The sequence below is a fragment of the Macaca fascicularis genome, chromosome 16 (genome assembly GCF_037993035.2).
Source record: "Macaca fascicularis isolate 582-1 chromosome 16, T2T-MFA8v1.1".
NCBI classification, from domain to species: domain Eukaryota; kingdom Metazoa; phylum Chordata; class Mammalia; order Primates; family Cercopithecidae; genus Macaca; species Macaca fascicularis.
In genome coordinates, this window is record NC_088390.1 from 62,858,900 (window position 1) to 62,886,736 (window position 27,837).

Below are 27,837 nucleotides of genomic sequence, written 5' to 3' on the forward strand. Positions count from 1 at the left end.
GTGTCTTTTGGAACAGGTTGAGGAGCAGAGGGGAGTGGCTAGCGGGTTAAGCGGGGGTTGTGGGAGGCCTTTAGACCCAGAGATTGGGGAAAAAGTTAAACCAGGCTGTTTCCATGGCCTCCTTAGTTCCAGACAGCGGCATGTCCCCACATCGGGGGCTCCCCATCTGGAGGTTTCCTGCCTGCCCTGGGCCTAACCTGGGGGCTTCACTGCAGGAAGGGAGGCCTGGTCTGTGGAGGGGGTGAATGTGTAGAGCGGGGAGGCCTCCAGCAGGGCGTGGAGAGACGATCCTCATCCTCCAATTGTCCCCATTGAATGGGAAAGACAAGGTCCCTGACCTCAAACACAACCTACAAAGCAAGAATTAAATTAAACCGCGCAAGTCAGATTATCCTTTTCCATAGATCATTTCCAATACTATGATATTCCCATCTCTCCCTGCTCCTGGCCACCACCTGTTACCACCTGTCCACCCTCTTGCTTGGGGAAAGGCAACCGAGTTCAGATCTCCACAGTGTCTTGCAAGAGGACTTCAGCCGCCAACCACGCCATCTGTCCTCGCCAAGCATTCGGGGGACAGGGTGGGGACTTAGGAGAGAAAATGACAGGACTGGACTCACACAGCAAACTGCCTCCATCGGCACTTCTTGCCCAGGGTCCCCTAAGAGACATGACTGCTCCCCACGGGCAGTGACTGACATTCTCTGGTCCCAAAGCATCCAGAAAGCTCCTTGATCGAAGTGTTTTTTTTCGAGACAGGGTCTCACTCTGCCACCCAGGGTGGGGTGCAGTGGTATGATCTCAGCTCACTGCAACCTCCGCCTCCCGGGTTCAAGTGATTCCCCTGCTTCAGCCACCTGAGTAGCTGGGATTACAGGCATGCGCCACCACGCCCGGCTTATTTTTGTATTTTTAGTAGAGACGGTCTTACCATGTTGGCCAGGCTGGTCTCAAACTCCTGACGGCACGTGATCCGCCACCTTGGCCTCCCAGAGTGCTGGGATTACGGGTGTGAGCCACTGCGCTGGCCAAGAAAGCTTCTTGATTAAAGTCTGGAAGTGGTTACTGACCCAGTCTCAGATGGTGACCACTCCCTCCTCCCAAAACCAAATGGAACAGGCCTGAAGCAGAGAAATGCAGCCAAAGGCATGGGCTTTGGTCAGGAACATTCAAATCCTGGTTCCAGCTCCTAGCTATGGAGTTTGGGCAAGTTACTCATCCTGCCTGAGCCATCTGGAAGCAGGAGGAGGTGCACCTACTTGTGGGGTCATTGTGAGGGTCAACTGGCAGACACCCAAATGCCCAGAGCGGCACCTGGCACACCGCAGGCCTTCAGTAACATCTGTATTACCTCCCGGTTCACATCTGCAGAATAACAGAACTTTCCAACGGCTAGTCAAACACTGCAGGAAAGGTGCCGGTGATTTCCTCTAAAGCTAAGACAATGCTGAACTGGCTCTTCAGGGTCAGCCCAAGAATGCAAGACCACAGTGCACACATCACTTCTTTCACCTTGGGACCCTCAGGTCCCTGCTCTAAATTCCCCTTTTCAGGTCATCCACTTTGGTGGCCCCGACCCAGAAGAGGTGAAAGGAGAGCCTAGGGCATAGGGGGACATCCACACCCGAATGCATCCCCTCAGGGATCCCCAAAGAGGGGGCTCTCAGAGAGGGTTGCCTCAACCCCACCGATCCCAAATGAATTTCAAGTTTGATGGCTGAATCAGAATAAAGTCAAACCACTGTAGGCTAGAAAATACCCTTTCAACCCCACCCTGAACCAGACACAATCAGGCTGTGCTTGGACGGGGTCCCAGGCCAATTTGTGGTGGTTCCCAAACTGTGTTCCTAGAAGCATCACTTGTGCCCCCAGGGCCAAGAGGTCCAGGTTCTACCCCCACCCACATCCCCTGAATCAGAACAGCTGCTTTTTTCATTTTAAAAATTTTGATCTGTTTCGCACATTATATTTGTTTGAAGAACAACTTCCCATTTTTAAAAGTGTTGAAAAAAATCCCTGGAATAGACAATCCCTAGAGCACTGACATGCTGTGGTCCAAGGTTCACCAGGACCAGTGCTTGTACCCTGCCACATGGCGGGGCTCCTTCAAGCCTCTGGTGATGAAGGTGCTCAGGGAAAGGAGGACGGAGGGGTATGGAAGGACCCAGCCGTTGCTGGCCACCCTGGCCTCTGCTCTGTGTCCATGGGGGAGCGGACTCCTCACCACGGCCTGCAGGTCGGGCTGAAGCCTGTGCCCTCAGGGGCCTTGCATCTCCAGCTGGTCCCCCTGGCACAGGATGTGCTGCAGCAGCCCATTGACCACATCCAGAGTCTCGTCCTTCTCCAGCACGATGTCATAGGAGTCCATGTAGCGCTCCCGCCGCTCTTCCACCTGCCCGGAGTGAGAATAAGAAGCCTGAGGGTCCCCAGATGCCCCACCCTCCGTAGCTCACTCTCAAAGCCCCTGGGGCTGGGGAGGAGAGCATTCAAGCAGCAACTCCCAGCTCCCTTTTGAGAGCCAGAGGAGTTCAAGGTTACCGGAACTACCCTTTGGAGACAGATGAGGGATGGGCATGGGCTATCACAATGAACCCTTGGGTCAATACCAAAGGATAGTAACAAGGAATAAAAACAAAAAAACAGATGTTGCCACTTTGGGAGGCTGAGGTAGAAGGATCATCTGAGCCCAAGAGTTTGAGACCGGCCCAGGCGACATGGCAAAACCCCATCTCTACAAAAATTGGCCGGGCATGGGGGTGGGTGCCTGTAGTCCCAGCTACTTGGGAGGCTGAGGCAGGAGGATCACTTGAGCCCAGGAAATTAAGGCTACAGTGAGCCAAGACTGAGCCACGACACTCCAGTCTAGGTGACAGAGTGAGGCCTTGTCTCAAAAAAACAAACAAACAAAAAAAACAGATGTTGCCTCTAATCCATCTGGATTGAATTTCTTTCTTTCTTTCTTTTTGAGATAGGGTCTGACTCTGCTGCACAGGCTGAAGTGCAGTGGCATAACCTTGGCTCACTGCAGCTTTGACCTCCGGGACTCAAGTGATCTTCCTGCCTCAGCCTCCTGCGCAGCTAGAACTACAGGCATGCTCACCACACCAGCTAATTTGTGTTGTTGTTGAGACAGGGTCTCATTATGTTGCCCAGGCTGGTGTTGAACTCTGGCCTCAAATGATCCCCCTGCCTTGGCTTCCCAAAATTGGGGGGGTGGGTTACAGGCATGAGCCACTGTACCCGACCAGGACCCAGTTTTTTTGTTAGTTTTTTTGAGACGGAGTCTCGCTCTGTCACCAAAGCTGGAGTGCAGCGGCGCCATCTCAGCTCACTGCAACCTCCACCTCTGGGTTCCAGCGATTCTCCTGCCTCGGGCTCCTGAGTAGTTGGGATTACAGGCGTGCACCACCACACCCGGTTAATTGTGTACTTTTAGTAGAGATGGGGTTTCTCCATGTTGGTCAGGCTGGTCTCGAACTCCTGACTTCATGATCTGCCTGCCTCGGCCTCCCAAAGTGCTGGGATTACAGGCATGAGCCACCACGCCCAACAGGACCCAGTTTCATCCGGCCTGAGTATTCTGGTGGGCTCCGGTGCCTGCAGGCTGCGGGGAGGCACCCTGGCAGCTGCCTGGCTTTACCCCGTATTTCAGCCCCTTTATGACAATGCTGCTTTTACCCCCGTCAGTCCCCGATCTGTTCTTGTTACTTTTCTTCTCTAAATTATAAAACCATGTCCTCGGCTGGGCGCAGTGGCTCACACCTGTAATCCCAGCACTTTGGGAGGCCGAGGCAGGTGGATCATCTGAGGTCAGGAGTTCAAGACCAGTGTGGCCAACATGCTGAAACCCTGTCTATACTAAAAACACAAAAATTAAGTTGGGCATGGTGGCAGGCACCTGTAATCCCAGCTACTCGGGAGGCTGAGGCAGGAGAATCGCTAGAACGCAGGAGGCGGAGGTTGCAGTGAACCAAGATTTCATCACTGCACTCCAGCTTGGGTGACAGAGCGAGACTCTGTCTCAAAAAAAATAAAAAATAAAAAATAAACCCATGTCCTCAATACCAACATCTCCCATCTCAATCATGCCTTCCAGTAGGATGTAGGAGGACTGGTAATCAGCCCCACTATTTCCTGAACTCTATCATCTTAGGCAAGTTACTTAACCCCAGGCCTCAGTTTCCTCATCTGTAAAATGAGGATAACAGTCACTACCTTAAGGGGTTATAAAAATCAAATGAATTAATATCCATGAAATGCTGAGAGGAGTGACAGTGCAGTGCACAATCAGTAAACTGAGGCTAGGATCCCATGCCCGGCCTGATCCTCTCTCTGAACGCCTGTAAGGTCATGTGGTAAGACAAAGCTGTAATCACTGGGTTTCTGTTTCCTACGAGATTATGCGCTGCAAGAGAATACAGCTTCCTTCTGTGACCATAATATTTTACCTAGTGTCTAGCATATAGAAGGTGTTCAAAGGTGGCTGGGCGCAGTGGCTCACGCATGTAATCCCAGCACTTTGGGAGGTGAAGGTGGGCGAATCACTTGAGGTCAGGAGTTCAAGACCAGCCATGGCCAACATGGTGAAATCCCATCTCTAGTAAAAATACAAAAATGAGCCAGGCATGGTGGCGCGCACCTATAGTCTCAGCTACTCAGGAGGCTGAGGCAGAAGAATCACTTGAACCTGGGAGGTGGAAGTTGCAGTAAGCCAAGATTACGCCACTGCACTCTAGCCTGGGTGACAGAGCGAGACTCTGTCTCAAAAATAAAATAAAATAAAATAAAATAAAATAAAATAAAATAAAATAAAATAAAATAAAATAATGAATTCAAAGTGTTCAAAGGCATTTGTTAACGGGCATTCAAAGAGAAGAAAGCCATGAAGAGAAGCAGCCCTGGTCCTCTACCCACCTTGTCATTCAGGAAGCCAATCTTGAGAATGTTCTGCACACCAGGAACCCCATCGGCCATGGTGAGGTCCCCGATGGAGTCTCCCAGCAGGATGACATTGGTTTTGCCCTCAAGTTGCTGGAAGTAACCAGAGTTCTCACACACGGAGCTGTTCTTGTTGTATGTGTGTATGAGCTGGCCCTTAAATCCCTGGAGAAAACCCTAAATAACGAAGACAAGAGACAGATGGAAGGGCCGCAGGGACCCATGTGGCATCAGCTCTCCACTGTCTCTGTCACAGAAAAGGGAATCCCAAAAGTGATAGATAATGCCAAAACTTCACTGTAGCCTAAACTAGGGCCCCTGGGCCAGACTTGGCCTGCTTTTGTAAATAAAGCTGTATTGGGATACAGCCAAACTCCTTTGTTTACATGATGCCTATGGCTGCTTTTTTGTGCTATAAAGGCAAAGTTGGGCAGTTGCAACAGTGATGCCACGGCCCACAAAGCCTAAATATTGACGACAGGGGTAACTCCTAGTTTAAATGAACAGGAGCCACCCAATATCGCAGATCATCTGTTCTGGTGGATGCACGAAGCTGTGATATAAATGCCGCTCAGGTTACACGTGTGCTAATGCTCAGCTGCGGGCCACCTCTTCCCTGCAGGTCAACGTGATGAAAATTCCAACCATCAGTTTTATGGGGAAAAGAGTCAGAACGTGGATGAGCTGGAGCAGCCCACCTCCGGCTTGGGAAAAACAAATCAAAGCCCACGCCCTTCAGGACCCAGGATGGCACATAACACATGACAGTGACATGGGGCAGGGCAGGCCCATAAATTAGGTACCCCAGGGCAGAGAGTTGACTGTCAGGCAAACACCAAAGAGAGAGGATCCTTTGAAAGTTTTTTTGTTTTTGTTTTTTTCTGAACACAGTCTTGCTCTGTTGCCCAGGCTGGAGTGCAGTGGTACGATCTTGGCTCACTGCAACCTCTGCCTCCTGGGTTCAGGCAATTCTCCTGCCTCAGCCTCCCAAGTAGCTGGGATTACAGCTGCACACCTCCATGCCCGGCTTATTTTTGTTTTTTGTTTTTTTTTTTGAGACGGAGTCTCGCTTTGTGGCCCAGGCTGGAGTGCAGTGGCCGGATCTCAGCTCACTGCAAGCTCCGCCTCCTGGGTTTATGCCATTCTCCTGCCTCAGCCTCCCGAGTAGCCGGGACTACAGGCGCCCGCCACCTCGCCCGGCTAGTTTTTTGTATTTTTTAGTAGAGACGGGGTTTCACCATGTTAGCCAGGATGGTCTCGATCTCCTGACCTCGTGATCCGCCCGTCTCGGCCTCCCAAAGTGCTAGGATTACAGGCTTGAGCCACCGCGCCCGGCCTATTTTTGTATTTTTAGTAGAAACGGAGTTTCACCATGTTGGCCAGGCTGGTCTCGAACTCCTGACCTCAAGTGATCTGCCTGCCTCAGCCTCCCAAAGTGCTGGGAATACAGGTCTGAGCCACAGCGCCTGGCCGAAAAGTAACCCATAAACAACTGCAAGAGGGCGAAGAAGCCAGTGTGGCTTACCTCCCCTTCTTCCCCAGGTTAGGGTTCATGCAGAGTTAACCGCCCTGGCTGGTGGTCCCCACCCCTCGTCCTTTCCCAGCCCAAACAAGATTTGGCTCACATCTTCATTAAAATCCATGTAGTTAGACACGATGTGGATGTTGGGGTGGAAAACTTTCATCTGTCGGATAATTTCTTCCAGGATATCACCAATGCCCGCAGAAAAGATGAAAAGAGGAATGTTGTTATGGTAGAGTGTGTTGAAGAAGGTCTTGTATCCCTCCCTGAAAAGAGATGGAGGAATTCTGAAATGGCACTGCCTCTGCTGCTGTTCTTTGTTTCCTACTAGGGTTATTTGTGTTTTGGGTTTTTTGTGAGACAGGGTCTTGCTCTGTTGCCCAGGCCGGAGTGCAGTGGCACAATCACAGTTCACTGTGACCTCAACCTCCTGGGTTCAGGTGATCCACCCGCCTCAGCCTCCCAACTAGCTGAGACCACAGGTGTGCGCCACCACACCTGGCTAATTTTTTTATGTTTTGTAGAGATGGGGTTTTCCTACATTGCCCAGGCTGGTCTCGAACTCCTGGGCTCAAGCAACTCATCCACCTTGGCCTCCCAAAGTGCTGGGATTATAGGCGTGAGGCAAGATCACGCCATTGCACTCCAGCCTGGGCAAAAGAATGAGACTCGGCCGGGCGCGGTGGCTCAAGCCTGTAATCCCAGCACTTTGGGAGGCCGAGGCGGGCGGATCACAAGGTCAGGAGATCGAGACCACAGTGAAACCCCGTCTCTACTAAAAATACAAAAAAAATTAGCCGGGCGCGGTGGCGGGCGCCTGTAGTCCCAGCTACTCAGGAGGCTGAGGCAGGAGAATGGCGGGAACCTGGGAGGCGGAGCTTGCAGTGAGCCGACATCGCGCCACTGCACTCCAGCCTGGGCAACAGCGTGAGACTCTGTCTCAAAAAAAAAAAAAAAAAAAAAAAAAAAGAATGAGACTCCAGCTCAAAAAATAAATAAATAAAATAAAAATAAAATAAAATGGAGCATATGATATATTCAATAAGTGGCTAAAGAGTGCTAATCCTAAGTGTTCAGCTCAGTTAATTTTGCCATACGTATACACCCATGTTACTAACTAGCTTGAGGCTCCCTCGTGATCTCTCCCAGTCAATATCATCCCTCCCATTGATTAGCTTTGCCTGTCCTTGAACTTCATATAAATGGACTCATACACAATGTACTCTTTTGTGCCTGGCTTATTTTGTTCAGTATAATGCTATGTAGTTTATTTGTATTTTGCATGTAATTAGTTTATTCTCTGTCACTGCTATTCAGCATTATTCCACCATATAAATATGCCACAATTTATCTACCCAGCTTCTTCTTGATAGACAGTTGAGAGATTTCCAGATTTCAGCTGTTATGGATACAGCTGCCACGAATACCCTGTGCACATCTTACAGTGGCTACATGCCCTCATTTCTCTGGGGTACATACCTGGGAGAGATGCTGCTGTGGCAGAAGGTAGGCATATGTTTTCTGTTGCTGTCAATACAACCAGGCAGCTGACCTGGGCACCTTCACTAGGGCACACCCACTCCCACCCCGGCACTTACTGGGTCAGCAGAGGTCTCCACTGTCTTGACTTTTGAGGAGCTAGCCAATCTCCTCAGTTAGGAAGCACAACCCTTGAGGGCAGGCATCCATGTCACTCCTTCCTTTATGAGCCCTGGTCCCTCCTCCAGGAAAGAAATCTCCAGCGGAGACAGCTGTTCAGTGAAGGCCGCCAATGATCAAGCGTCCCAGCCTAGCCAACTCCCAGTTGCCATGAACACCAGTCACCAGAGGGACCCCAAAAGTCTTTTACCATTGTGAAAAATGAGCTAGACTTGGTGGGGTGCGGTGGCTCACGCCTGTAATCCCAGCACTTTGAGAGGCCAAGGCGGGCGGATCACAAGGTCAAGAGATTGAGACCATCTGGCCAACATGGTGAAACCCTGTCTGTACTAAAAATACAAAAATTAGCATGGCGTGGTGGTGGGCACCTGTAATCCCAGCTACTCGGGAGGCTGAGGCAGGAGAATCGCTTGAACCCAGGAGGTGGAGGTTGCAGTGAGCTGAGATCGCGCCACTGCACTCCAGCCTGGCGACAGAGTGAGATTCCGTGAAAGAAAAAAGAAAAGGAGAGGGGAGGGGAGGGGAGGGGTGGGGAGGAGAGGGAAGAGGAGAGGAGAGGGAAAGAAAGGGAAAGAAAGGGAAAGAAAGGAAAGCAAGCAAGCAAGCAAGCAAGCAAGCAAGAAAGAAAGATGAGCTAGACTTGGTTTGTTCTCAGAGATGGTGCCCTGCCATTTTTTACTACATCCACTACCTGCTGACTGTTTCCTAGCAAGGGTAAGACATTCTTTAGCTGTATCACATCAGTTGTTCATAGCGCCATGTCCCTTCCGGTCCTTTAAGCAACTAACTCCTCTCTGCTCTTCCCCTGCCTCTTTTTTTTTTGAAGAAAACACTTTTAAATAGTCCGATAGAAATGTTTTCCAGAGCAAGACGCTCACCTGAGCATTGCACTGGACTCTCTAACCACCTGGGCTATCTGAAACTTCTGAATCTTCTGCTGACACAGGAGGTTGTGCGCTTTGGTCCACCTAGAAACAGACACCCCAGAAAACCCCAAATTCAAATCACTCAAGTAAATAATTCCTCCTTTCCCTTTACAGAGCCAAGTGCCCTCTGACAGCATTGCCGACAGAGGCCTCATCCTTACATTAGCTGCCTTTAAAAGGAAGACGGTGGCCAGGCACGGTGGCTCATGCCTGTAATCCCAGCACTTTGGGAGGTCAAGGCGGGTGGATCACCTGAGATCAGGAGATCGAGACCAGCCTGGCCAACATGGCGAAACCCCATCTCTGCTAAAAATACAAAAATTAGCTGGATGTGGTGGCGGGTGCCCGTAGTCCCAGGTACTTGGGAGGCTGAGGCTGGAGAATCACTTGAACCCAGGAGGGGGAAGTTGCAGTGAGCCAAGACTGGGCCACTGCACTCCAGCCTGGGTGACAGAGTGAGACTCCATCTCAAAAAAAAAGAAAGGAAGAGGATGAGAAAGCAACCCAACAGAGACAAGTGCTGGGCAAGCTGGCTGCTGGAGCTGGCGCTCTTCTGAGTCCCTTCCTCCGCGACCACTCTATCTGGAGAACTGGGGCTCTCTCCAGTGATGAGGGTTGCTGTGGTTTGAATGTGTTGGAAACTTGATCCCCAATGTGGAGGTGTTGAGAGATGGGGCCTAATGAGAGGTGTCATGGGGGCACCGTCCTCATGAATGGATTAATGTCATTATCACAGATTCCTTATAAAAAGAACTCCTCTTTTTCTCTTTCTCTCTCCCCCACCCTCTTTGCCCTTCCACAATGAGATAATGCAGCAAGAAGAAGGCCCTCACCAAATGCCAGCCAGTCCTTCGATATTGGACTTCTCTGCTTTCAGAACTGTGTGCCAATAAATTGCTATTCATTATACATTACCCAGTCTAGGCTGGGTGCAGTGGCTCACGCCTGTAACCCCAGGATTTTGGGAAGCCCAAGTGGGAGGATCACTTGAGCTTAGGAGTTGAAAATAGCCTGGGTAACATGGTGAGACCCCATCTCTACTAAAAATAGAAAAAATGAGCCAGGCACGGTGGCACGAGCTGAAATGGGAGAATCGCTTCAGCCCAGGTGGTCGAAGCTACAGGGAGCCACGATCATGCCACTGGACTCCAGCCTGGGCAACAGAGCAAGACCCTGTCTCAAAAAATAGAAAAAATATATAAATTACCTAGTCTGTTATTCCGTGACAGCAGCACAAAACAGACTAAGAGTCACTTCCACAAAGCACTTATTCCCCGACACCAACGGTCTTTAACTTATTCCAAGGATTTTCTGAGGGTCTCCACTCCAGCAGCAGCCACAAAAAGCCCCGGGTTCATCTGAAAAGTTTGTTCCAATAGTTGGACTAATAACATTAAATTAAGCCCTCAGTAAAGTAAGGGAGTCTGTCATCTCATCAAAGGTCTGGAAAACTACGCCCCTCCAGCCTACTCCATCTCAAGGGCCCAGAAGCTTTTCTCCACCACCATCACTCACCATTCCACCATATGAGGTAGCTTCTCCTTGATGGTCCGGTGTGGGTCGATCTCAATTGGGTAATAGTGGTGAAGGAGCGCTGTGAGCTGGGATATCCAAATGGGGAGAAAGGCCATTAGTCTATATCAAGTTCTTCCCTGCAAAGTCCTACAGCTTAGTATGAGAAAAAAGTCACCTAGAAGAGGCAACTTCATGGCCAGAGGCGGTGGCTCACATCTGCAATCCCAGTGCTTTAGGAGGCCAAGGTAGGTGGATCACTTGAGGTCAGGAGTTTGAGTCCAGCCTGGCCAACATGGTAAAACCCTGTCTCTACTAAAAAAATACAAAAATTAGCGGGTGTAGTGGCACGTGCCTTTAATCCCAGCTACTCAAGAGGCTGAAGAATGAGAATGGTTCGAACCCAAGAGGCGGAGGCTGCAGTGAGCCAAGACGATATCATACCTCTGCACTCCAGCCTGGGCCACAGAGTAAAACCATGTCTCAAAAAAAAAGAAGATGCAACTTCATTTAAGAGAGTGTTACATGAAATTTTCTTCAAGTTTTCCTTTGGGGACGTGTCGTTTATAAGACCTAAGTTTCTCTTCTCTTCTTATCTTCCAACATAATTGCTCAATACACTCACATTTTTATCTATTTGGTGAAGTCCAGGGAGCACCTGGACCCACAGAGCTGGTCATTCCTTTGCACTCACCCTGAGAGTGAGGTCTAAAAGTCAGCACTATGAGATTTTACTATCAGAGAAGAAGGGTACTAAGATTTTTTTTGCTGGTATTAATTAGCTGAATCGTCAGGGCTTAACCAGTAAGAACTTACTTAATGCTGTGTTTTGCAGAATATGGTCCACTTTCTCAGGTGATAGGTAAGATAACTTGAGGGAATTCATGGAGGAGCGCTTTTCAACTCAGTAGTTTTGGATTCATTTTCATGTAGAATTTTTTTTTTTTTTGAGACAAAGTCTCACTCTGTCACCCAGGCTGGAGTGCAGGGGCGAAATCTCGGCTCATGCAACCTCCGCCTCCCGGGTTCAAGCAATTCTTCTGCCTCAGCCTCCCGAGTAGCTGGGACTACAGGCATGTGCCTCCGTGCCCAGCTAATTTTTGTATTTTTAGTAGGGACGAGGTTTCACCAGGTTGGCCAGTCTGGTCTCAAACTCCTGACCCCATGATCCACTTGCCTCAGCCTCCCAGAGTGCTGGGATTACAGAAGTGAGCCACCGCTCCAGGCTCTTTTTTTTTTTTTGAGACAGAATCTGGTTCTGTCTGTTGCCTAGGCTGGAGCGCGATCTCCCTGCAATTTCTGCCTCGCAGGTTCAAGCTATTCTCCTGCCTCAGCCTTCCAAGTAGCTGGGATTATAGGCATGCACCACTACTCCCAGCTAATTTTTTGTATTTTTCATAGAGACAGGGTTTCGCCATGTTGTCCAGGCTAGTCTCGATCTCCTGACCTCAACCAAGCTGCCGTCCTCGGCCTCCCAGAAATGCTGGGATTACAGGCGTGAACCACCACACCCAGCCTGTTTCTTTATAAGTTAATTACAATTTTTAAAAGCAGGCCAGGCCGGGCGCGGTGGCTCACGCCTGTAATCCCAGCACTTTGGGAGGCCGAGGCGGGCGGATCACAAGGTCAGGAGATCGAGACCACGGTGAAACCCCGTCTTTACTAAAAATACAAAAAATTAGCCGGGCGCGGTGGCGGGCGCCTGTAGTCCCAGCTACTCAGGAGGCTGAGGCAGGAGAATGGCGTAAACCCAGGAGGCGGAGCTTGCAGTGAGCCGAGATCGCGCCACTGCACTCCAGCCTGGGTGACAGAGCGAGACTCCGTCTCAAAAAAACAAACAAACAAACAAACAAACAAAAAAAAAAAGCAGGCCAATTTAGAGAAAGATCTAGTAAAGGTGATACACAGATATGGCCAAAAAAAAAAAAAATTAAATTTAACTAGAAGACTGTACTTTGGGACACAGCATGTTGGTGGACAATTCCGTCAAAGTGTCAATATCATGTGAATGCACAGCATCTACATGTGTTTCCTCCAAGGTTTCCTTCTATGTGCCAAGACTTTAACACTCTAAAGGAGCTGTTCCAGGGATCATGTGTCACACAGAGCCAGTCAATAACAGTGCCCAGTAAAAATGAGAATTGACCAAGTAAAGAATTTTAATACATGAGTGATTCTCAGGAACATTACAAGATCAAATGGAATCCCTGTCCATCTGTCCAAAAGAAGATTAAATGCAAAGCTGACATAGTAACAAAGGCAGAAAACTCCTGAAATGTATTAAGATTCTCAATGTATGTGTTTTTTGGAGTGAGAACATTTTTCTAAAAATTAGGCCGGGCAAGATAGCTCACGCCTGTAATCCCAGCACTTTGGGAGGCCAAGGCGGGCGGGCGGATCACCTGAGGTTGGGAGTTCGAGACCCGACTGGCCAACATGGTGAAACCCCGTCTCTACTAAAACTACAAAAATTAGCTGGGCACGGTGGTGCATGCCAGTAATCCCAGCTACTCGGGAGGCTGAGGCAGGAGAATTGCTTGAACCCGGGAGGAGGAGGTTGCAGTGAGCTGAGACTGCACCATTGCACTCCAGCCTAGGCAATAAGCGCGAAACTCCATCTCAAAAATAAATAAATAAATAAATAAAAATAAAAATAAAAATATACTAGAACTCAGCTGGACGTGATGGCCCAGGCCTGTAATCCTAGCATTTTGGGAGGTCAAGGTGGGCAGACCCCTTGAGGCCAGGAGTTTGAGACCAGTCTGGCCAACATGGCGAAACCCCATCTCTACTAAAAATATAAAAATTAGCCGGGCATGGTGGTGCATGCCCCTAATCCCAGCTACTACTCGAGAGGCTGAAGCATGAGAATTGCTTGAACCCAGGTTGCAGTGAGCTGAGATTATGCCACTCCAGCCTGGGCGATAGAGCAAGACTCTGTCTCAAAAAAAAAAAAAAAATATATATATATATATATACACACACACACACACACACACATACACACACACACACACATACATGTGTACACACACACAGAGACACACACTAGAACCCAACAGAAGAATATAAATTTTCTTTTAAAAAGGCCAGGTGCGGTAGCTCATGCCTATAAGCCCAACACTTTGGGGAGGCTGAGGCAGGAGGATTGCTTGAGTTCAGGAGTTCAAGACCAACCTAGGCAACATAGTGAGACCCCATCTCTACAAAAAATTTTTTAAATTAGCTAGGTGTAACGGCACATGCCTGTAGTTCCAGCTACTCGGTAGGCTAAGGCAGGAGGATCGCTCGAGCCTGAGTAATGATCAAGCCACTGCACTCCAGCCTGGGTGATAGAGTGAGACTCTGTCTCAAAACAAACAAACAAACAAGCTCTGCTATTTGGCTGTATGACCCTGGGTAAGTTGCTGAACCTCCATAATGTTCAAATCTCTTGTAAACTCTATAGCCAACTCTAAGTATAATGTCCAGTTCCAACCATTAATCATCATATGTCCTGGCCAGTAAGGAAAAGCTGTCTTAATGTATTAAAACTAGATCCTCCTTAGCAAAACAACAATTTTTTAAAAATTAATTTTCTAAGGTCTCTATACAGGAACCTTTGGTTCCAATCAGGAACCATTTGAAGTAGCATATGACAACCATTTCTGAGCAAAGGACGGGAGCAACCCACCTCTTTCCGACACTCCTCACTGATGATCTTGCTATTATCCAGAATATCTGGAAAAAGAGAAAACTCCTTTTACTTGTCCCTTAGAACCCATCATCTTGTCAAGCCCAACAAGGCAAGCTAGAATGTGACTTACTGTAAGAAGAAGGACATCGCTTTCCATTATATGCAAACCTGCTCAAGGTCATGTCAAAATCAGAAATCACCTGTAAGGCAAAAGAGAGATGATGCCTAAATAGGCACCTTCTAATGTGGCCCTGCCTCAGCCAGAGGATGATTATGGAAATCAAAACAGCTCACTGGCAAGGATGGTAGGCAAAGCGGTGGAGGAGTTACTGAGTGACACAGAGGTTTAGAGGGGAAGTGATCTTAATTAGTACCCGTTAACCCTGAGGAAAACGCAGTCTCCTAGTGTAGGGGCGAGGGTGAAATACTCAGGACCCCTCTGACTCCTTCAATTTCAGGTCCTTCCTAAGAGATCTCTACCATTACGGCCCATCTGGATATCTTCAACTTACTGGAGAGCCGCTGGCTTGGGGAGGATAAGGCCCCAGGTACTGGTGTGGGGCGCCTTCTGTCCAATTAGAGGAAGCAGCATGACCATATTGAGAAATCTGAAATCTGGGATTCAGGACAGGGGAACCAACCTGCTCTCCTTCAAGTTCCCGGCCATTTCTTAGGGTGGGGAGCTAGCAGGGGTCCGCAGCAGAGCAAAGCGGGAAGACCCAATGGGCTGGAAGCCTCCCCAGCCGCCCCCAGCCCTGCCGGCCCCCGCCCGCCTCCGAGGTACCTGTAACCTCTCTCCGCCGCCCTTGCGGAGGACGCCCACGATCTCCTGCACCCGCCCAGGCTGCCGCATCAGGACCGTGGCCTTCATCAGGGTGCTCACCTGTCCCGAGACCCGAGAGAACCACTGACCCCCGCGCCGCGCTGGGTCCGAGGGGAGCCCGGGGCTCGCTCGGGCGCGCGTGTGAAGCTGGGCCGGGGTGCGCAATGGGGCGGCTACTGGCCTGGGTGGATCGGTGGTGCCTCGGTGACCCGCTGGGGGGCTCGGAGCGCCCCGGGGGTCGGAGTCCGGGCCCGCCCCACTCCGGACGCTTCCTCCCTCCTCACCTCCTCCGCCATCCCGTTCGAGGCCCGGTCGGTGGCGCGGGGGACAACGACAGCCCCGCGACCGCACTGCGCAGGCGTCGCCTCCCGCCTGGAGGCCGGCGGGGCCGGGGGCGGGGCCGGGGGCGGGGCCGAGAATCGTGTGGTCCCGGAGATGGCCACGATCCGGGTGGACTTTCCCGGTGCGCTAGGCAAATTGGAGGAGGGTGCTATTTATTGTGAAGAGCAGGGTGAAGGTCCCAGGGTGTTGGGGTTACGTGGGTAGGTAGGGTTCTGCCACTCTTTGTGGAGGAAAAGCCTTGCCAAGCGTGGTCATTTCCAGCCTGAAAGTTTGTGTGACAAAAACATGGCTGGGGCTGGGCGCGGTGGCTCGCGCCTGTAATCCCAGGACTTTGGGAGGCCGAGGCAGGAGGATCGCTTGAGCCGAATAGTTCGAGACCAGCCTGGGCAACATGACGAAACCCCGTCTCTACAAAAAATACAAAAATTAGCCGGGCGTGATGATGCGCACCTGTAGTCCCAGCTACTCGGGAGGCTGAGGCAGGAGGATCACTTGAGCCCGGGAGGTCCAGGCTCCAGTGAGCCGAGATCGCATCACTGCACTCCAGCCTGGGCGGCAGATGACACCCTGTCTCAGAAACAAAAACAGAAAAACCACACGGCTGGATGGGAGGAGAGATGAAGGAGCCATAAACTGAATTCTGTTAATCACCCAGCAGGTGCTCTGTTAACTAGGCCATTCCTCATTCCAGAAGAAACTGAGTGACTAACCCATCCAGGGGACTGGGAGACCCGGGACAGCTTTCTGAAATGTAATCAGCGTTGGCTGGGCACGGTGCTGAGCACCTGTAATCCCAGCTACTCAGGAGGCTGGGCCGGGAGGATCAAGCCTCAAGTGGGAGGATCCTCAAGTGGGAGGATCACTTGAGCCCAGGAGGTGGAGGCTGTAGTGAGCTATGATCACACCACTGCACTCCAGCCTGGGTGAGAGAGCAAGACCTGTCTCTAAAAAAAGAAAGAATTTAATTAATTAATTTTTTTCTTTTTTTTTTTTGAGATGGAGTCTCTGTCACCAGGCTGGAGTGCAGTGGCACAATCTCAGCTCACTGCAACCTCCACCTCCTGGTTTTAAGCGATTCTCCTGCCTCAGCCTCCCGAGTAGCTGGGACCACAGGCATGTGCCGCCAGGCCCAGCTAATTTTTCTATTTTTAGTAGAGACGAAGTTTCACCATGTTGGCCAGGATGGCCTCCATCTCTTGACCTCGTGATCTGCCCACCTCATGCTGGGATTACAGGCATGAGCCACTGCACCTGGCCTAAGAAAGAAATTTAATCAGCTTTACTTCTCCCTTCCGCCTCAACTGACTTGGATTTCCTTGAGTTCGGTGTCTAGGGAGCCAAGTGTTGGGCTGTGGAAGGTAGATGGATGCTCCAGGGATAGAGACCTGTATCAGGTGAGTAACAGGAGCTGGAATCAATAAACAGTCAGTGGTCACGGTTCTGTTCTGAGTTCGAGGACACAGAAAGAGGCATGAGGTGGTTTTCAGCCTAAGTGGGGTGGTAGGGGAGAGGAGAAGGAAGCGGACAAGTCCAGGAGGCAGTTCCAGAACCTGAGAGCACAATCCTGCGTGATCTCACTGCAGGGCCAGGATTCTGGAACTTGAGTTGCCTGATAGACCCTATACGAAAGATGTAGTAGGGAAAAGAAGCGACAGCTGGCTAAAGGGGCCCCCCACAACCCTCCCCGACACCCTAGGAGAGCAGCCTCTCTCCGCTGTCCCAGGGTGCCATGGAGATGGAGAGCGCGGCGGCCTCCACACGTTTCCACCAGCCTCACATGGAGAGGAAGATGAGTGCGATGGCCTGTGAGATCTTCAACGAGCTTAGACTAGAGGGCAAGCTCTGCGACGTGGTCATCAAGGTCAATGGCTTTGAGTTCAGTGCCCATAAGAACATCCTCTGTAGCTGCAGTTCCTACTTTAGGTATAACAGGGTTGCCAAATTAAGCCAAAGGGGTAATTGGGCTCATTTTGAGACACTTTGATCCATTTTCTGGTTCCCACTCCACCACCTTAACTTTAGAGACACTGTCAAAGCTCTGGGCACCTTAAAAAATTTTTTTAAAAAATTTTTTAGAGATAAGCTCTCATTCTTTCACCCAGGCTGAAGTGTAGTGATGCAATCATGGCTCACTGCAGCCTTGAACTGCTGGGCTCAAACGATCCACCTACCCCAGCCTCCCAAGTAGCTAGGTCTACAGGCACATGCCGCTACATCCGGCTACTTTTGAAATGTTCTATAGAGATGGAGTCTCGCTATGTTGCCCAGGCTGGTCTTGAACTCCTGGCCCAAAGCAATCCTCCTGCCTCAGTCTCCCAAAGTGCTGGGATTACCACCATGCCTGGCCAACTCTGTGGTCCAGGCAGGAGCTCCTGTCTGGCTCCTTTGCCTTCTGAAGAGGCATGACTAGGGTCAGGGGCTTTTTTCTCCAATTTTTTTTTTTTTTTTTTTTTGAGATGAGTCTCACTCTGTTACCTGGACTGGAGTGCAATGGCGCCATCTCAGCTCACTGCAACCTCCGCCTCCCCGGTTCAATCCATTCTCCCACCTCAGCTTCCTGAGTAGCTGGGATTACAGGTGCCCGACACCACGCCAGGCTAATTTTTGTATTTTTAGTAGAGACAGGGTTTTGCCATGTTGCTGAGGCTGGTCTCAAACTCCTGACCTCAGGTGATCTGCCCGTTTTAACCTCCCAAAGTGCTAGGATTACAGGCATTAGCCACCACGCCTGGCAAGATCTGATTTTTCTTTTTTTGAGATGGAGTCTCGCTTTGTCCCCCAGGCTGGAATGCAGTGGTGTGATTTCGGTTCCCTGCAACCTCTGCCTCCTGGGCTCAAGCGATTCTCCTACCTCAGTCTCCCAAGTAGCTGGAATTACAGGCTCCCACCACCATGCCCAGCTAATTTTTGTATTTTTATTAGAGACAGGGTTTCACCATGTTGGTTAGGCTGGTTTGGAACATCTGATCTCGTGATCCACCTGCCTTGGCTTCCCAAAGTGCTGGGATTACAGGCGTGAGCCACCGTGCCCGGCCTTTAAGATCTGATTTTTCAACTGGATTTCAACTAACTATTGGTGGGCTTTCATCTTTGATTCTCACCTAAACCAACCTTTGGGAAGGTTGGACATCCCTACTGGATTTCAGATGACAATGCTACTTCAGGGACCCCCCTCTACTCCTATCCCAATAGAGACCTTTTCAAACAGGGTGATAAATTAACAAGGATTAAGGGGATGGGAAGGAGGATGAGGGGTAAACACCCGGGAAATAACAGAAGGAAAAGGGAGTTTGGGCTAAAACCACTGTAACCCAGGAGGTAGAAGGGCTATTTTGTTCATGAGCTGAAAATGTTTGAGTAATCAATTCCAATGAAGATATGATTGATGTATCCTACTTGTTGCTAAAACTTCTCATTCATGTAGACCCTAGAGCAGAGTCCACAATTTATTTTTTATTTTTATTTTTTTGAGATGGAGTCTTGTTCTGTCACCCAGGCTGGAGTGCGGTGGCGCAATCTCGGCTCACTGCAACCTCTACCTCTCGGGTTCAAGCGATGCTCCTGCCTCAGCCTCCCAAGTATCTGGGATTACAGCTGTGTGCCACCACATCTGGCTAAGTTTTCTTTTTCTTCTTTTCTTTTTTGAGATGGAGCTTTGTTCTTGTCACCCAGGCTGGAGTACAACGGTGCGATCTCGGCTCACTGCAACCTCTGCCTCCTGAGTTCAAGCAATTCTCCTGCCTCAGTCTCCTGAGTAGCTGGGGTTACAGATGCCTGCCACCACACCCAGCTAATTTTTTTGTATTTATAATTGAGACGGGGTTTCAACATGTTGTCCAGGCTGGTCTTGAACTCCTGACTTCAGGTGAATGGTGTGAACCCGGGAGGTGGAGCTTGCAGTGAGCCGAGATGGTGCCACTGCACTCCAGCCTGGGCAACAGAGCAAGACTCCATCTCAAAAAAAAAAAAAAAAAAAAAAAAAAGATTTTTTTCCTCCAGTCATTTAAAATGTGAAAATCATTCTTAATTTGTGGGCAGCAGGTGGGCCAAATTTGGACAGAGTCCATAGGTTTGCAGACCCCTGCTCTAGCGGAAGAATTTGATCTCTAAGACCACATTTCCTTAAACTTCTTACAAAAAGGAAGCCAAGGCCAGGCATAGTGGCTCATCAGTGTAATCCCAGCATTTTGGGAGGCCGAGGCAGGTGGATCACCTGAAGTCAGGAGTTAGAGACCAGCCTGACCAACATGGTGAAATTGCATCTCTACTAAAAAATACAAAAATTAGTTGAGTGTGGTGGCGCACACCTATAATCCCAGCTACTCAGGAGGCTGAGGCAGGAAAATTGCTTGCACCCAGGAGTCAGAGGTTGCAGTGTGCCAAGATCATGCCATTGCACTCTACCCTGGGTGATAGAGCAACACCTTGCTTCAAAAACAGAAAACAAAAAACAATGAATAAAAAGAGAAACATTCCTATTCTCATGAAGTTTACCCTCCAGAAGGGGAAATAGGAATTAAATAAGTAAAATGCATATAAAATTATCATCCTGGGCATCACTTGAGCCCAGGAGTTCGAGACCAGCCTGGGCAATATAGGGAGACTCTCCCCATCCCAATCTCACATCTTATATGAAAAAAACTTTTTTTTTTTTTGAGATGGAGTCTCACGCTATCACCAGGCTACAGTGTAGTGGCGTGATCTTGGCTTGCTGCAACCTCCGCCTCCCAGGTTCAAGCGATTCTCGTGCCTTAGTCTCCCAAGTCGCTGGGACTACAGGCACGTGCCACCACGCCCAGCTAACTTTTGTATTTTTGGTAGAGACAGGGTTTCACCATGTTGGCCAGGCTGGTCTTGAACTCCTGACCTCGTGATCCACCTGCTTCGGCCTCCCAAAGTGCTGGGATTATAGGCGTGAGCCACCACGCCTGGCCCAAGAGACCTGGGTCTTACTCTCAGTTCTAAATCTTAATTTCTCTATCCACAAGGTAAGAGTGACCAAAGTCAAAGTTCTTTTTTTTTTCCCCCAACCAAGATGGAGTCTTGCTCTGTCACCCAGGCTGGAGTGCAGTGGCTCGATCTCGGCTCACTGCAAACTCCGCCTCCCAGGTTCCCGCCATTCTCCTGCCTCAGCCTCCAAGTAGCTGGGACTATAGGCGCCCGCCACCACGCTCAGCTAATTTTTTGTATTTTTAGTAGAGACAGGGTTTCACCGTGTTAGCCAGGATGGTCTCGATCTCCTGACCTCGTGATCCACCCGCCTCCACCTCCCAAAGTGCTGGGATTACAGGCGTGAGCCACTGCGCCCGGCCCCAAAGTCAAAATTCTTCTTGTCCACTGTATATAGCACATGCCTGCACCCCGCTTCCTGAGGCCATTTCCAATGTACTCACCTAACAGGAGAGAAATGTTTCCGTGGCTGCCAGTTTCTTTCTTTTTTCCAGAGCTTTGTTTACAAGTGGCTGGAACAACACTGAAAAGAAGGTATACAACATCCCTGGCATTTCTCCCGACATGATGAAGCTGATCATTGAGTATGCATACACCCGGACCGTGCCTATCACACCGGACAATGTGGAGAAACTGCTTGCTGCCGCGGATCAGTTTAACATCATGGGTATCGTCAGGGGTTGCTGCGAGTTCCTCAAGTCGGAGCTGTGCTTGGATAATTGTATCGGCATCTGTAAGTTCACAGACTACTACTACTGTCCTGAGCTGAGGCAGAAGGCCTACATGTTCATACTGCACAACTTCGAGGAGATGGTGAAAGTCTCTGCAGAATTTTTAGAGCTCTCGGTCACTGAACTTAAGGATATCATCGAGAAAGATGAGCTCAATGTCAAACAGGAAGATGCTGTATTTGAGGCCATTTTAAAGTGGATTTCTCATGACCCCCAAAATAGAAAGCAGCACATTTCAATTTTGCTTCCTAAGGTCAGTGTTCACTCTTCATTCATTTATCCCAGAGAGATTGTCCTAAAAGCAAAATTCAGACATATGACAGATCCCAAGGCTGTATTTACATGTCCTTAGATAGAAGGCATCTACTATTCTCTGGAATTTTGCAACTGTCTTTTCCCTTGGCATTACTAGTTCTTTTTACCTAAGTTATATTCTTTGACCAAAATCCTTCCTGGTGGTGGGGGAAGAAGAGAGCCTTCAGAATAATTCTAGGAGGGGTGTGGTGGCTCACTTTGGGAGGCCAAGGTGGGAGAATCACTTGAGCACAGAGTTTGAGGCCAGCCTGGGCAACATAGGTTATAAAAATTTTAAATTACAAAATTTGACCAGGTGCAGTGGCTCACGCCTGTAATCCCAGCACTTTGGGAGGCCGAGGTGGGGGGATCACCTGAGGTCAGGAGTTTGTGACCAGCCTGGCCAACATGGTGAAACCCGGTCTCTGCTAAAAATATAAAAATTAGCTGGGCGTGGTGGTGCGCACCTGTAATCCCAGCTACTCAGGAGGCTGAGGCAGGAGAATCACTTGAACCTGGGAGGCAGAGGTTGCAGTGAGCCGAGATCATGCCATTGCACTCCAGCCAGGGCAACAGAACAAGACTCCATCTCAAAAAAAAAAAAAAAAAATTTAAATTTAAAAGTTAACCAGGCTGGCTGGGCGCGGTGGCTCATGCCTGTAATCACCACTTTGGGAGGCTGAGACAGGCAGATCACGAGGTCAGGAGATCGAGACCATCCTGGCTAACATGGTGAAACCCTGTCTCTACTAAAAATACAAAAAATTCGCTGGGTATGGTGGCGGGTGCCTGTAGTCCCAGCTACTCGGGAGGCTGAGGCAGGAGAATGGCATGAACCGGGGAGGCGGAGCTTGCAGTAACTGAGATCGCGCCACTGCACTCCAGCCTGGGTGACAGAGCGAGACTTCGTCTCAAAAAAAAAAAAAAAAAAAAAAATTAACCAGGCTTGGTGGTGCATGCCTGCAGTTGCAGCTACTGGGTGGGAGGCTGAAATGGGAGGACTGCTTGAGCCTGGGAGGTCAAGGCTGCAGTGTGCTGTGATCACCTCACTGCAAGCCAGCCTGGGCAATAGAGCGAGATCCTGTCTCAAAAAAAAAAAAAAAAAAAAATTCGAAAGTGCTGAAATTCCTTTCAGCTTTTTTCCTTCCTATGAATTTCTCCATACCCAAGGTAGAAGCTGAATTAGAAACCAAATCATGGCTGGCACAGTGGCTCATGTCTTTAATCCTAGCACTTTGGGAAGTGGAGGCGGGTGGATCATCTGAGGTCAGGAGTTCAAGACCAGCTTGGCCAACATAGCAGAACACTGTCTCTACTGAAAATACAAAAATTAGCTGGGTATGGTGGTGCATGCCTGTAATCCTAGCTACTCAGGAAGCTGAGGCAGGAGAATAACTTGAACCCAGGAGGTGGAGGCTGCAGTGAGCTGAGATCACACCACTGCACTCCAGCTGGGCAACAGAGTGGGACTCGGTCTCAAATTAACAAAAAACCAGAAAAACAAATCATGAGTATTGCACACAACTGTTGTCAGTTGGTGCTAATCAGCATTATTTTACATATACAGACATACTCAATTACTGAACAATTACCATGGTTTTTCCTGGTCTAATGGTACTGACCATTGGCCAAGGAATGGGATTGCTCTGTGGCCACTTGAGGTGCCTTCTATCTAGCTTATTCTCAGCTTCCAAATGTATATACCACCTTCCCAAAATGACTATTTATTTATTTATTTTTGAGAAGGAGTCTCACTGTCGCCCAGGCTAGAGTGCAGTGATGCGATCTCGGCTTACTGCAACCTCTGCCTCCCGGGTTCACGCCACGCCATTCTCCTGCCTCAGCCTCCCCAGTAGCTGGGACTACAGATGCCTGCCACCACACCCGGCTAACTTTTTGTATCTTTAGTAGAGACAGGGTTTCACCGTATTAGCCAGGATGGTCTTGATCTCCTGACCTCATGATCTGCCCGCCTCAGCCTCCCAAAGTGTTGGGACTACAGGCGTGAGCCACTGCGCCCAGCCGACGACTATTTATTTTGAGACAGAGTCTCACTCTGTCACCCAGGCTGGAGTGCTGTGGTGTGATCACAGCTCACTGCAACCTCCACCTCCTGGGTTCAAGCAATTCTCACGCCTTAGCCTCGAGAGTAGCTGGGACTATAAGCATGCGGCACCATGCCTGGCTAATTTTTTTTTCTTCTTTTTTTTGAGATGGAGTCTAGCTCTGTCGCCCAGGCTGGAGTGTGGTAGTGCGATCTCGGCTCACTGCAACCTCCACCTCCCGAGTTCAAGCGAGTCTCCCGCCTCAGCCTCCTGAGTAGCTGGGATTATAGGTGCCTGCCACCACGCCCAGCTAATTTTTGTATTTTTAGTAGAGACAGAGGTTTCACCATGTTGGCCAGGCTGGTCTCAAATGCCTGACCTCAAGTTATCTGCCCACCTCGGCCTCCCAAAGTGCTGGGATTACAGGTGTGAGCCACTGCGCCCCGACTGATTTTTTTTTTTTTTTTTTTGAGATGGAGTCTCGCTCTGTGGCCCAGGCTGGAGTGCAGTGGGGCGATCTTGGCTCACTGCAACCTCTGCCTCCCTGGTTCAAGCGATTCTCTTGCCTCAGCTCCCCGAGTAGTTGGGATTACAGGAACGTGCCGCCATGCTCAGCTAATTTTTGTATTTTTAGTAGAGATGGAGTTTTGCCATGTTGGCAAGGCTGGTCTAGAACTCCTGACCTCAGGTGATCCGCCCGTCTTGGCCTCCCAAAGTGCTGGGATTACGGCCGTGAGCCACCTCACCTGGCCCCAATTTTTGTATTTTTAGTAGAGACGGTCTTGCTATGTTGCCAGGCTGGTCTCAAACTCCTGGCCTCAAGTGATTCGCCTGCCTCGGCCTCCCAAAGTGCTGGGATTATGGTGTGAGCCTCAAAATTGACTATTTAAACTGTGACTTATACATTTCAAAAACAAACCAAAATATTTCCAGCAATTCAAAGGCAGATTGTAACATGGGGGTTAAGGATGTGGGATCTCCTGGCACCCTCACATCACCTGAATGACTTTCTGCGTTTGCTTCTTAGGTTCGCCTGGCCCTAATGCATGCTGAGTACTTCATGAACAATGTTAAGATGAATGACTATGTCAAAGACAGTGAGGAATGCAAACCAGTCATCATTAATGCCCTAAAGGCCATGTATGACCTCAACATGAATGGACCCTCTAATTCTGATTTTACCAACCCACTCACCAGACCCCGCTTGCCCTATGCCATCCTCTTTGCAATTGGTGGCTGGAGTGGTGGGAGCCCCACCAATGCTATTGAGGCATATGACGCTCGGGCAGACAGATGGGTGAACGTTACTTGTGAGGAAGAGAGTCCCCGTGCCTACCATGGGGCAGCCTATTTGAAAGGCTATGTGTATATCATTGGGGGGTTTGATAGTGTAGACTATTTCAATAGTGTTAAGCGTTTTGACCCAGTCAAGAAAACTTGGCATCAGGTGGCCCCGATGCACTCCAGACGTTGCTATGTCAGTGTGACAGTCCTCAGCAATTTTATTTATGCCATGGGAGGATTTGATGGCTATGTGCGTCTAAACACTGCTGAACGTTATGAGCCAGAGACCAATCAATGGACACTCATCGCCCCCATGCACGAACAGAGGAGTGATGCAAGCGCCACAACACTCTATGGGAAGGTAAAGGACCAGGGTGGGAGGGGAAGATGTGGATACAAAGTACAAGCCAAGAAATGATACTGCTCTTTTTTGGGGTGGATGGAAGACGAAGTGGCAGTATTCACTTGGAGTACTCATTCTTTCTTCAATTGACAAGGTGACTAGTTGCAACTGTCTTTTATTTTGCTTATTAAAAAGTAATGCGAGGCCGGGCGCGGTGGCTCATGCCTGTAATCCTAGCACTTTGGGAGGCTAAGGCTCCTGATCACTAGGTCAGGAGTTCGAGACCAGCCTGGCCAACATAGTGAAAGCCTGTCTCTACTAAAAATACAAAAAATTAGCCGGGCCTGGTGGTGGGCACCTGTAGTCCCAGCTACTCAGGAGGCTGAGGGAGGAGAATCGCTTGAACCCCGGAGGCAGAGGATTGCAATGAGCCAAGATGGCACCATTGCACTCCAGCCCGGGTGACAGTGCAAGACTCCATCTCAAAAAAAGAAAAAAAAAAGTAATGCAGGCTGGGCTCGTGGCTCACGCCTGTAATCCCAGCACTTTGGAAAGTCGAGGCGGGCAGATCACAAGGTCAGGAAGTCAAGACCATCCTGGCCAACATGGTGAAACCCTGTCTCTACTAAAAATACAAAGAATTAGCTGGGCATGGTGGCAGGCGCCTGTAGTCCCAGCTATTCAGGAGGCTGAGGCAGGAGAATCACTTGAACCCGGGAGGCGGAGGCTGCAGTGGGTGGAGGTTGCAGTGCGTTGAGATCGCACCACTGCACCCCAGCCTGGATGACAGAGCAAGACTCCCTCTCAAAAAAAAAAAAAAAAAAGTAGTAATGTGGCCAGGCCTGGTGTCTCATGTTTGTAATCTCAGCACTTTGGGAGGCCAAAGTGGGCGGATCACTTCAGGTCAGGAGTTTGAGACCAGCCTGGCCAACATGGTATTCTCCAGTAAAAATACAAAAATTAGCCAGGTGTGGTGGCACCCATCTGTAATTCCAGCTACTCAGGAGGCAGAGTTTGCAGTGAGCCGAGATAGCTCCACTGCACTCCAGCCCAGGCGACAGAGCGAGACTCCATCTCAAAAAATAAAAATAGGCCGGCAGGCCGGGCGCGGTGGCTCAAGCCTGTAATCCCAGCACTTTGGGAGGCCGAGACGGGCGGATCACTAGGTCAGGAGATCGAGACCATCCTGGCGAACACGGTGAAACCCCGTCTCTACTAAAAAATACAAAAAACTAGCCGGGCGAGGCGGCGGGCGCCTGTAGTCCCAGCTACTCGGGAGGCTGAGGCAGGAGAATGGCGTAAACCTGGGGGGCGGAGCTTGCAGTGAGCTGAGATCCGGCCACTGCACTCCAGCCCGGGCGACAGAGCCAGACTCCGTCTCAAAAAAAAAAAAAAAAAAAAAAAAAAAAAAAAAAATATATATAGGCCGGCAGTGTATCATGCCTGTAACCCTAGCACTTTGGGAAGTCGATGGGGGTGGATTGCCTGAACTCAGGAGTTCAGGACCAGCCTGGGCAACAAGGTGGAAACCTCGTCTCTACTGAAATACAAAAAATCAGCAGGGTGTGGCAGTGTGCGCCTGTAGTCCCAGCTACTCCGGATGCTGAGGCAGGAGAATTGTTAGAACCTGAGTGGCGGAGTGAGCCCAGAGGGCGCAACTGCACTCCAGCCTGGGTGACAGAGCAAGACTCTGTCTCTAAAAATAAATAAATAAAAAGCAATGCATGCACATATGAAAAAAAGAAATTCAGATTGTACAGACTGGAATTAAGTGCCCACTACCACCACACACATATCCTTTCTTTCTACTCCCTAGAGTGGGAATTTTAATAATCTTGGAACTCTTCACACAGGTCTACATATGTGGTGGGTTTAATGGAAACGAGTGCCTGTTTACAGCGGAAGTGTACAACACTGAAAGTAATCAGTGGACAGTCATAGCACCCATGAGAAGCAGGAGGAGTGGAATAGGCGTGATTGCTTATGGAGAACATGTATATGCAGTAAGTTTACTACTACAAAGAAAAAACACATTACCCCTAGAATTTGTATTAGTAAATGGGTTTATGCTACTGTTGGTATTTGAAAAGCTTTTTTTCATGGAAGATAATGGAAGAGGGAGTTATGAAATCACTGGTACCCCCAACGAGGGCTTCCTCAGTGAACAGAATCAATAGTTAGCAGTCAACCGTGTTTCTTTTGCTATCCACAGGTAGGTGGCTTTGACGGAGCTAATCGACTTAGGAGTGCAGAAGCCTACAGCCCTGTGGCTAACACTTGGCGCACAATCCCCACTATGTTTAACCCTCGTAGCAATTTTGGCATCGAGGTGGTGGACGACCTCTTGTTCGTGGTGGGTGGCTTTAATGGTTTTACCACCACCTTTAATGTTGAGTGCTATGACGAAAAGACCGATGAGTGGTATGATGCTCACGACATGAGCATATACCGCAGTGCTCTGAGCTGCTGTGTAGTACCAGGGCTGGCCAATGTTGGGGAATATGCAGCTAGACGGGACAACTTCCCAGGATTAGCACTGCGAGATGAAGTAAAATATTCTGCTTCAACAAGTACCCTACCTGTATGAGCCTCTTCATTTAGCTAATAAAAAGTCTAAGCAATAAGAATTAATTCTTTTTTTTAAATAAATGCAGTGTTTAAACTTTGAAGAGTACTGGAAAATGTTCAACTTAAGAGAGCCAATGGTTGGATGAATGAGGGAGTAGGAGGGAGGGAAGAAGGCAATTATATCCAACAGTGCATAAAGAAGAAAAAAAAAGTCACACAGTACA

General features: G+C 49.5%; 2 protein-coding genes across 9 annotated transcripts; one reads left to right on the forward strand and one right to left on the reverse strand.

Annotated features, from left to right (window-relative positions):
- Nucleotides 1–1,335: 1,335 nt before the first annotated feature.
- On the reverse strand, nt 1,336–15,408 carry NT5C3B (5'-nucleotidase, cytosolic IIIB). Of its 8 annotated transcripts, XM_005584199.5 has the most exons (9): nt 15,341–15,408; nt 15,018–15,116; nt 14,364–14,433; nt 14,231–14,277; nt 10,561–10,646; nt 8,998–9,087; nt 6,564–6,726; nt 4,915–5,115; nt 1,336–2,392 (listed from the first exon to the last, which is right to left on the reverse strand). In XM_005584199.5, the coding sequence occupies exons 1-9, from the start codon at nt 15,350–15,352 to the stop codon at nt 2,258–2,260; spliced, it is 903 nt and encodes a 300-aa protein (XP_005584256.3). In that variant the 5' UTR covers nt 15,353–15,408; the 3' UTR covers nt 1,336–2,257. The 8 variants fall into 8 exon arrangements, with proteins under 8 accessions (XP_005584256.3, XP_015293976.1, XP_005584257.3 ...); XM_015438490.4 differs by lacking the exon at nt 15,018–15,116; XM_005584200.5 differs by lacking the exon at nt 8,998–9,087.
- A 1,611-nt stretch (nt 15,409–17,019) lies between these two features.
- KLHL10 (kelch like family member 10) lies at nt 17,020–27,650 on the forward strand. The gene is given in 5 exon segments (XM_045374743.2): nt 17,020–17,321; nt 20,843–21,332; nt 24,446–25,063; nt 26,899–27,048; nt 27,258–27,650. Coding segments are annotated over 5 exon segments (1,845 nt in total). The 5' UTR covers nt 17,020–17,127.
- Nucleotides 27,651–27,837: the final 187 nt, after the last annotated feature.